We start from the raw sequence: 10,877 nt of genomic DNA on the forward strand, positions 1-10,877 counted from the left end.
ACCGCCACATTCCGTGGTCCCTTAGTGGACCCCACTAAGGCCGGCTGGTTTTACCCATTTTACCAGCCGCCCTTAGCGGGAGCCGCTAAGGGACCAGGAAGCTAATAACGGGCCTGCTATTTGCGGGCCCGTTATTAGCTCCTTCCCCATTCCCATTCAGCCATATGGGGGCTCGAATGGGAATGGGGAATGGTTTTCAGAATGGGGACTTACCGGGTCCTCCAAGGATGGAATGACCCGGTAAGTCCCCATTCTGAGAACCCGGACACGACTTTGGAGGCAGCCATGGTGCTAATAGCACCATGGCTGCCTCCAAACTCGGAATGATCTTTCAGAGGTCCATAAATTCAGAACCATCCCAATAATATCATCATTTATTCCAGCACTTTGGAAGAATCTACATTAAAACACGATGTATTCCATTCTCCTCCTTAACTAATCCCAACATGGCCAAGCCCGGCCCTGTCCGTTATCGTGACTCCGAGCGGAGGATTTCTGAGTAGATCGCCAACCCGAAGCGCATCCGAGTCCAGCGAATATCAACAGGAGAGCATACCACTCTGCAGCGGGAAGGATCTCTTTCAGAGTAACCGTGTGACCGCACCACTGGCGTATCCCTACTAAGCCCCCAGCATGACCATCTCTGCACCCCTTCACCTCACAGAGGAACCACCGTCAGAGAACGACCAACTGAGCGGGCTCACACATTAAGTGTCAAGAAGTATGAAAGAGACCCCACACTGAACCACCCACCAAATCAATGGTGAGTAAAGCCAAATAATACCGTAGAGATACAGCAGACCTCTCCAGGATGATCGAGGTAGACAATCAAGGATACTTAACATTAAGTGCATGGTGTTCAAAGAGAACGTGCCCACTTCTTTCAACGCCATGCCCCACACCACGATAGAAAATCCTGAGGCAAAACCTGGCCAGGTCTAGAACTGGATTTCCCAGAATCCTGCTGTTGCGCCCAACTCCCGCCAAACATCTACAAGACCTCAAAGCACGCATCATCGCATGAAGTGCTTTTGCAACCCTTGTCACGAATCTGGTCCCTGATCGTCTCCTGAAAATTCATCTCCTGGTAGAAAGACTGGACATTATAGTTATGGCACCGGTAGAAAATACGTCCATTAAAATGGTAGTGGTTGGGTCTTCAACCTTTGGATCTACGTCCCCTCAAATAAACCTGTATAGTATTATGTGGTGAAGAGCCGTTGCCAGCGAAAACCAAGTGGCCGAATCATGAGTCTATCGTCCCTATTTCTGGTCATCTGGCCAGGTCCACAGATCCATGGCGTGAATAAGAAAGAGGTGGAGCACAGATCAAGAAGAATCGCTGAACTGGGCTAGCTGGCAACCCGAGAAGCCGTTGTGGTGCGGAGTGCTAAGCCCAGGTATGTGGATTGCCGCCGTCGTGTGGTAGATGCCTGGAGAATCTGAATGTGCAAGTGGAGCCATGCGGCAAGATTCAGGTTGGAGGAGGAGGGGGGCACTGAAGGCTAACAAGAGCAGGTGGAAAGAAGGATGCCGAGAAGCAAGAGGAAAGGGCGGCCAGGAACTGGAGGTTCAGACATCGGGCAAGTGTCGCGAACAAGGAGGAAGTGGTTAGGGTAACCCTGAGCGAGAACCGTGCTTAGAGCCGAGAATTGAGCATCCTGGGAAATGTGGTTACATCCACTGTGGTGGAGTGGGGGAGGTGCTGGGACAAAACAAAGAAGCTGAGGAGGGATTGGTACAGGAGTTGCAGTCTGACGACTTCCCCAAAGGGAGAAAGCGACCATGCCACTTTGCAAGGATGCCAAGGTGGGCGAGATGCTCGGAGCGAGTCGGTTGACTTCTCCAAAAGGGATGGAGCATCACATGGAAGCCAAGAAGAGTTGGGTGTTGGGAATTGCAGTTCAGTAACTCTCCAATGCCGCCCATGAGGCACTACGAGCATGAGAGTACACCAGTGAGGATGTTTTGTGGGAAGTAGAAGTGCTAGCACTTACCAAGGCAAGTGTGTGGCACTGATACATCATCAACAAAGCAAAGGTGAAATATAGCACTAGAAGCTTGGTGGAATATAGCACTAGAGGATTGGTGAAATACAGCACTAGAAGCTTGGTGGCATATAGCACTAGAAGCTTTGTGAAATATAGCACTAGAAGCTTGGTGGAATATAGCACTCGAGGATTGGTGAAATACAGCACTAGAAGCTTGGTGGCATATAGCACTAGAAGCTTTGTGAAATATAGCACTAGAAGCTTGGTGGAATATAGCACTAGAGGATTGGTGAAATACAGCACTAGAAGCTTGGTGGCATATAGCACTAGAAGCTTTGTGAAATATAGCACTAGAAGCTTGGTGAAATACAGCACTAGAAGCTTGGTGAAATATAGCACTAGAAGCTTGGTGGAATATAGCACTAGAAGCTGGGTGAAATATAGCACTAGAAACTTGGTGAAATACAGCAATAGAAGCTTGGTGAAATATAGCACTAGAAGCTTGGTGAAATACAGCTATACATACAATACATACAACTTGGTGGAATATAGCACTAGAAGCTCGGTGGAATATAGCACTAGGAGCTTGGTGAAATATAGCACTAGAAGATTGGTGAAATATAGCACTAGAAGCTTTGTGAAATATAGCACTAGAAGCTTGGTGAAATATAGCACTAGAAGCTGGGTGAAATATAGCACTAGAAGCTTGGTGAAATACAGCACTAGAAGCTGGGTGAAATATAGCACTAGAAGCTTGGTGGAATATAGCACTAGAGGATTGGTGAAATACAGCACTAGAAGCTTGGTGAATTATAGCACTAGAAACTTGGTGGAATATAGCACTAGAAGCTCGGTGGAATATAGCACTAGGAGCTTGGTGAAATATAGCACTAGAAGATTGGTGAAATATAGCACTAGAAGCTTTGTGAAATATAGCACTAGAAGCTTGGTGGAATATAGCACTAGAGGATTGGTGAAATATAGCACTAGAAGCTGGGTGAAATATAGCACTAGAAGCTTGGTGAAATACAGCACTAGAAGCTTGGTGGAATATAGCACTAGAGGATTGGTGAAATACAGCACTAGAAGCTTGGTGAATTATAGCACTAGAAACTTGGTGGAATATAGCACTAGAAGCTCGGTGGAATATAGCACTAGGAGCTTGGTGAAATATAGCACTAGAAGATTGGTGAAATATAGCACTAGAAGCTTTGTGAAATATAGCACTAGAAGCTTGGTGGAATATAGCACTAGAGGATTGGTGAAATACAGCACTAGAAGCTTGGTGGCATATAGCACTAGAAGCTTTGTGAAATATAGCACTAGAAGCTTGGTGGAATATAGCACTAGAGGATTGGTGAAATACAGCACTAGAAGCTTGGTGGCATATAGCACTAGAAGCTTTGTGAAATATAGCACTAGAAGCTTGGTGAAATACAGCACTAGAAGCTTGGTGAAATATAGCACTAGAAGCTTGGTGGAATATAGCACTAGAAGCTGGGTGAAATATAGCACTAGAAACTTGGTGAAATACAGCACTAGAAGCTTGGTGAAATATAGCACTAGAAGCTTGGTGAAATACAGCTATACATACAATACATACAACTTGGTGGAATATAGCACTAGAAGCTCGGTGGAATATAGCACTAGGAGCTTGGTGAAATATAGCACTAGAAGATTGGTGAAATATAGCACTAGAAGCTTTGTGAAATATAGCACTAGAAGCTTGGTGAAATATTGCTATATCGAAATAGGGCAATCATCCATTTGGTGAAATATAGCACTAGAAGCTTGGTGGAATATAGCACTAGAAGCTGGGTGAAATATAGCACTAGAAGCTTGGTGAAATACAGCACTAGAAGCTGGGTGAAATATAGCACTAGAAGCTTGGTGGAATATAGCACTAGAGGATTGGTGAAATACAGCACTAGAAGCTTGGTGAATTATAGCACTAGAAACTTGGTGGAATATAGCACTAGAAGCTCGGTGGAATATAGCACTAGGAGCTTGGTGAAATATAGCACTAGAAGATTGGTGAAATATAGCACTAGAAGCTTTGTGAAATATAGCACTAGAAGCTTGGTGAAATATTGCTATATCGAAATAGGGCAATCATCCATTTGGACCTTCCGAAAAAGCCTGAAAACCTGGTTATTCGCGTAAAACACGTAACTTATCAGGCAGAGAGATCGAACACCCACACAACTGGCTGGACTGTGCACTCATGCAACCAGCAAGCAGACACTTGTAGCATCCGTTTGATCGTGAGTTCGTCCTAAATGTAGCCAGCGCACAGATGCCAGCGTGCTTGGGGGGCTTTACAAATGCAAATACATTAAAATAAATAAATGAAGGGGCGCCGAAAGGTGAAAACCTAGCTTCTGAAGTCCCGAGAAGGTCAAACGTAGCCAAGATGTGCGGAGAAATTGACGCATAGCACAGACGCTACTGGGAAGGTGAATCACGTGCCAGAGGCAGCAATAGAGAGAAAGGCGCAGTAGTGATTCCAACATCTCACAAGAAAAGTGTGTCGCGCTGGGCAGTCTCCAGAGAAGCATGGTGAAGCGCAGTTACTCCCCCAGGGGGCGCCAGAGGCACGGATAGACCCTCCACTTTCTCTCTAAAGAAAACCCTCTAAAAACACTTCACAACGCAAGTCTTTGGGGCTGAGAATTCTCTACTAAGCTGAACCGCAACCCGTCACTAGAGGCGCTGAGACAGAAATAAGGTAAAGTCGCAGCGCTAACGCGCCAAAGGCCACGGGGGTGGTGCTTAGGAGCATGAGGAGAACTCAAGGGAACTGTATCCTGGGAGTGGAAGTCCTGCCACCACCCAACCATCGAGCTCTGCCTGAAACATCTTATTTGTTAACCATTACTTTTGTTTTTGATTGATGTCTGCAAGAATGAGAACCTCGTGTGTATGGACTTGCACTGAAACATTTATAGCATTGGGCTGAGGTTACCTTGGTAACTTTGGGGGGCATGGGACGGCATGGGACGGGAGAGTCCATCGACGAGAACGCCAGTTATCTTTTTGACATATTTCAGTAGCTTCTTGTGCCAGAGCTGCCATTTCCCCGGTGCACCCATACTTAAGCTTGGCATAGACTCCACGGCGGTACCCAAAATGCCACACTAAAATAGGTGTGCGTGGCACTTACTCTCTATGGCCCGCCCAGTCACCAATACGGGTATCTTAAAAGCTATTCAGTCGTAAATATGCTGGCTGGCCGCACATATTTTTAGGTAAGAGTATTTTACTCCCTATTTTCAAAAGTTGGGATTCGATGGATTTTTCTGGCGTTAAAAAAGTCGTTCTCATTGCAGACTACAGTATTTTGATACATGTAAAAATATATTTTGAAAAATAGGCGTTTTTCTTGTAAAAGCATAATTTCTTTGCGCTTTCTAATTCTGGTAAATAGGTACATCATTCAGGCAAGTTTAATCATGGAATGCTGATGATACTGGTCTAAACCAGCCCCCCCCCAGCAGGACAGCAGAGATAAGGTAAGTGGGCCTCATTACGACCCAGGCGGTAATCTGCCGACATTACCGCCATGGCGTAATGAGCGTTTACGCCGTGGGCCGATGGCGTCAAGAGCGCCACATTACAACCCATCGCGCACGAGCATTACGCCATGGCGGTAATGTACATAACGCCATGGCGGAAAGGGCCCCTACCGGCATCGTAGGACGAGCAAGGTGCACTTCCGCCACCGTAAGTAGCGGTCACCGTAAAAAGCAGAACCGGAAATAGCGTCATCGCGGCGGAACAGGAAACAGCACGTCGGCCATCTTGAAAAACACAATCCATTGCCATCCTTCCGAACAACACCAGATCCAACCCTGACACCTGTCCCAACCCATCACCCACCCATTCAACCACCCTAAAAATGCCTAAAGTTGTTAAGAAGGCATGTGACCGCCAGCGCCAGGAAAGATTTACCCGGGAGGAACTCTGCATGCTTGCGGAGACCCTGCAAGACAATGCAGTTGTCGTTTTCTCGCCGTAAATGACCAGGCCGGCGATAGCAAAAAAGAAGGCCATATGGGCCCTGGTGGCCGAGCACGTCAGCGCGGTGGGGACCGTACCCCGCACCCCACAGCAGTGCAGGAAGCGTTGGGATGACCTTCACATACGGGTCAGAGCCGTCATCTCTGCGAACCGCAACCTTGCCCTGGGTACCGGTGGAGATCCGGAATCCCCACTAAAACTCCAACCATGGGAGGAAATATGTGCAACTACGATTGGCATGGAAGGCATTGAAGGCGTCGGAGGGATGGAAAGGGGAGTTCCGACATCAGGCGATGAAGGTAGGTGCCTCAAACAAGACATGCCATAGTCACTGCAGTCCATTCATGTGTAACACAATGTTGCCCTAGAGTGTAAATGCAACACATTAGCTGGACACTGCCCATGGCCACATGCGAGCTCCACCCTGTATACACTGCTGGCACCCACATACCTCCATCCACATTCCACACAAAAAGGAGACAACCTGCATGGCCCTGCCTGAAATCTGCCTCATCTACTGACCAGAATCATGTCAATCATTGTCATTCCAAAGTCCGCAGACCCATCAATAACGCCCTCCCTCCTTTGCTCCACCACAGGCACAGAATCACACCCCGAGGACCAGGACACCCCTGCGACGAAGAGAGCCAAGAAGGCCAATAATACCATCCCCGCACCCTCAACCTCAGCTGCAGTGAGGCAGACCCCACAACAAGCAGAATCCACTGCAAGCAAACCGGACGGCCCACCGGCAAGCACCCCAGTAGGCAGCAGGCCAGCAGCAGCAGCACCACCTGTACCAACATTGCCTGCCACAGAAGGCACCAGGTCTGCGGCCAGCAGCAACATGGGTGAAACAGCTGCAATTGCTGCATATTCAGACTCTGACATTGAGGAGCACAAAGTCAGAAGCCCCACTGACCTTCTACATTCCCCCTGTTTGTCAAATGCCAGCCCCCATGAGGATCACACACAGGGGCACACAGAGGAAGAGGAGTGGCCTTCTACCCCATGCCCAGTTCTCAGTCCACAGGAGGGGAGCAGCCCCTCCATCACACCACCAGCACTGGGCATGGCCCAGCAGGGGCAGCAGTCCCTCGAGGACATCATACAACGGCAGCAACATCTGTCCACGATGCTGACTGAGCATGCTGCGGAATGTGTGGGGGCTAGGGCAACCATTGAACAGGCCACGGAGACCCTAAGGGCCGAAATTGCGCAGAGCACTGCCACCCTGAGGGATGCTATGCAGGCCATGTCTAGGGACATTTGTGGTGAACTTGCCGGGTTGCGTCGTGCGCTCACTGAGCTCACCCACACCCTACAGGACGTGCATGCATGGAGCAGGCAGGGACATCCTCAGCTGCCAGTTCTGCACAGAGCAGCCCCGTCCGACGTTCCGGACGGAACCTGCGCTCCACAGCCAGGGGTGCCCCGGGGGCCGGGAGAGGGGGCTTGTAACAGCCTGTGGCCACTGTCACAGGCATCTATTGACACTTACATGGGGTGTGTTGGGGCGTGCAGGGGGGAGGGGGGAGGTGGGAGGGGTGTATTGGGGTGTGCAGGGGGGAGGTGGGAGGGGGTGTGTTGGGGTGTGCAGGGGGGAGGTGGGAGGGGGTGTGTTGGGGTGTGCAGGGTAGAGGAGGGAGGTGGGAGGGGGTGTGTTGGGGTGTGCAGGGGGGAGGTGGGAGGGGGTGTGTTGGGGTGTGCAGGGGGGAGGGGGGAGGGGGTGTGTCACGACATTTTATGATTAAAATACACTTTTTCCTTTTCTGAAATGAAATGTGTGGACATTTTCATTGCATATGTGTGCTTTATTGGTGTACAGTCCACAGTGTGCATGTCCCAGACACACACAGTGCCCCAAGTGCAGTCTCCATGTGATACACACCAGCCGTGTGTGCTAAAAGCAGTGGTCGATGATATTTTGACGCATTTCACGCCCCTCCTGTGCATCGCCTCCTCCATGGGGTGCCGCCCCATCTGCACCCTCCTCATCCTCATCGTCAGGTGGTTGCAGTTCTGCGTCAGGGGGCAGGGGCACATTCTGTCTGACGCACATATTGTGTAGCATGACACATGCCATGACGATCTTTGCCACCTTCTCATGGCGGTACAGGAGTGCCCCACCAGACCTGCTGAGGCATCGGAACCGTGCCTTCAATAGGCCGAATGTCTGCTCTATGACCACACGGGTACGTGTATGTGCACGGTTGAAGTCCTCCTCGTGCTGGTTCTGCGGGTTCCGGACTGGTGTAAGGAGCCACCTCTTCAGGGGATAGCCTGCATCACCTGTATGTAGGCGAGAATGTATGTGTCAGTCATGACGTCTGATCAAGAAAATGATGTGCCACCATGGCTTGCATCCAACTGTTACTTTGGCTCACTTCTACATGCACTAATTGATTCACACAATGCAACCAGTATATGCTCATGGCTCCCATGGCCTGTTTTGCATGCCATCACCCAATGTATGCAGAGGGGTGGAGTGCATTGTTAGTGCCCATCCACTGTGTCCGTTCATGCCGTTTGGTTAGTTGGCCTGGCACATGTCCTGTGATGGCAATGCGCACATCATTGCAACATTGCTGTGGGCCTCATCATGACCCCAGTGAGCAATGCTGATGTAGACAGCGACATTTTGGGGGCCCTGCTGTCTGTGTAATGGTGTGTTGATGTTTCTGTCCGTCATGTGCCTCCTTCGTGGGCAGTTATGGGGGACAGGCCTATCGGTGGATGGTGTTTGGTGACGTGCATGTAGGTGCTTTTCATTGTTGACAATGTGGTCTGAATTGGTAGAATGCACTTGCAGATGGTTGTGTCATGGTTGGGACAAAACCTCATTCACATGGTAGGGCTGCGTACATTGGGTATTGGCTTTACTGGTGTTGGGTGGAGTTTGGGTTGTTTTAGGGTATCATCTGTCTCCGTTCTCTCTGCTACTCACAGCCAATTGGAGTATGCATCATCCCCCCCTTTCAGCCAGGTGGAGTATGCATCATCCCCCCCCCCTTTCAGCCAGGTGGAGTATGCATCATCCCCCCCTTTCAGCCAGGAGGAGTATGCATCAATCCCCCCCCTTTCAGCCAGGTGGAGTATGCATCATTCCCCCCCCTTTCAGCCAGGTGGAGTATGCATCATTCCCCCCCCCTTTCAGCCAGGTGGAGTATGCATTGGTACGTCATTCACCTACCCACTTCACATTTCCATGGTCATGACATTGGACTCACCGAGTAGCCAGGATCTTGGGCCTGCATGTCGCTCCATGTAGCGTGGTATTGTGGAGTTCCTCAGGACCATAGAATCATGGGTTGATCCGGGGAATCGGGCACAACAATGTGTGATCATCTTGTTGCAGTCACAGACCATTTGCACGTTGATTGAGTGGAACTGTTTCCGGTTGCGGTACGGTACCTCCATGGCACGTGGAACCACCAATTCCACATGGGAGCAGTCGATATGCAACCAGGTATGCCGGCTAGTGCATGGAAACCCACTTTGGTGTTTGCAATCTCCTGGGCAGTCCGTGGTAATGAGATGTGGTCGTCTGTGTGCTTGAGGAGGGCATAGAGCACTTGGATGAGTGTTCGTGAGAATAATGGTTGTGAAATGCCATGCAAGTGCCCCACTGTGTGCTGGTAGGTGCCTGTGGCCAGGAAGTGGAGTACAGACACTACCTTCAGTCGGGGTGGGATGGCGGTTGGAGTTTCTATCATGCTGACGATGTCGTTGTGTGTCATGTCTACGATGGCGGTGATGGTGTCCTGGTCCAAACGGTACAGGGTGTGGATCTGCTCAGCAGTGAGGTTGAATGGATTGGCTCTGATGCGTGGGATTGGGGGCTGCCTGCGTGGTGGCACTGGCTGTACTGGTGGGGCTTGCTGGGCCTTCCTTGCCCTCCTTCTCCTCCTGCGTCTCCTCTGTGCTGCCTGTTGTTGTTGTTGCTGTTGTAGCACTTGCATTGCTATCAGGTCCTCCAGCCCCAACATTGCTAGTCGTATTGGTATCATTGTGGAGTGTGACTGGGTGTGGGAAGGGGTGGGGTGTGCTCTTTTCGTACTTCCTGAGTCTGTATTGCCTTCACCTGTGCTGTTTCTGTGCACCTGTGGCAGCTGCATTCACTTTACATGGCCATTTATGGTTGGTTCGCGATGGCGTAATTAGCACCATGGCGGTAAGGTACTTAACGGGCTGGGTGATGGCGTTAGGTGCATGTCCGCTTGGGTCGGCATTCGCGTACCTTTCCGCCATGGCGCTAAGTACGGTGTGGGAGGTCGCGTGCGCGCGCCCTTGGTGCAGTAAGCGGCAGCGTTAACTACGATGCCGCTAATGGCATCGTAGGTAACGGTCACGGGTCATGATCGGACCTAGCAGAAAACGATGGCGGTAACCGTTTACCGCCATCGTTTTTCACTTAGCGCCAGGGTCGTAATGAGGCCCAGTATCTGTTACTCCCTGTGTTTTCTTTGAGTGTTTTAGCCTGATTTTAGGGAGGAAAATAGACAGTTATATCACAGATTTAGAACACAGTGAATAGAAAAAATTAATACTCAAATTGACATCTCAATGTAATGAAAGTTTTGACGAATATAGCACCCCTAATTTTAAGGAGAATTAATAGAGTCTGCTCTCCTACCTTGACTCTAGCATTCCCTCTGTACTCATCCTACTCGACCTCTACTCTGCCTTTGACACGGTCAACCATACCATCCTGCTCAACCGTCTCTGTGATAACTTGGGCATCACTGGTCAGGCTCTGGCCTGGCTGACCTCTTTCCTCTGTGATCGACCCTCCCAGGTCCAACTTGGGTCCTTCCTATCATCTATCGTCCTCTCCACCTGTGGTGTTCCCCAGGGGTCAAACCT

General features: G+C 49.9%; 1 protein-coding gene across 1 annotated transcript; it reads left to right on the forward strand.

Moving 5' to 3' along the window:
- Nucleotides 1–1,785: 1,785 nt before the first annotated feature.
- LOC138562622 (dynein heavy chain-like) lies at nt 1,786–3,765 on the forward strand. Its single transcript, XM_069642786.1, has 2 exons — nt 1,786–1,907; nt 2,148–3,765. The coding sequence occupies exons 1-2, from the start codon at nt 1,786–1,788 to the stop codon at nt 3,763–3,765; spliced, it is 1,740 nt and encodes a 579-aa protein (XP_069498887.1).
- The last annotated feature ends 7,112 nt before the right edge of the window (nt 3,766–10,877 follow it).

This window comes from Ambystoma mexicanum, chromosome 1q, assembly GCF_040938575.1.
Source record: "Ambystoma mexicanum isolate Mex_15411 chromosome 1q, UKY_AmexF1_1, whole genome shotgun sequence".
Lineage (NCBI taxonomy): Eukaryota > Metazoa > Chordata > Amphibia > Caudata > Ambystomatidae > Ambystoma > Ambystoma mexicanum.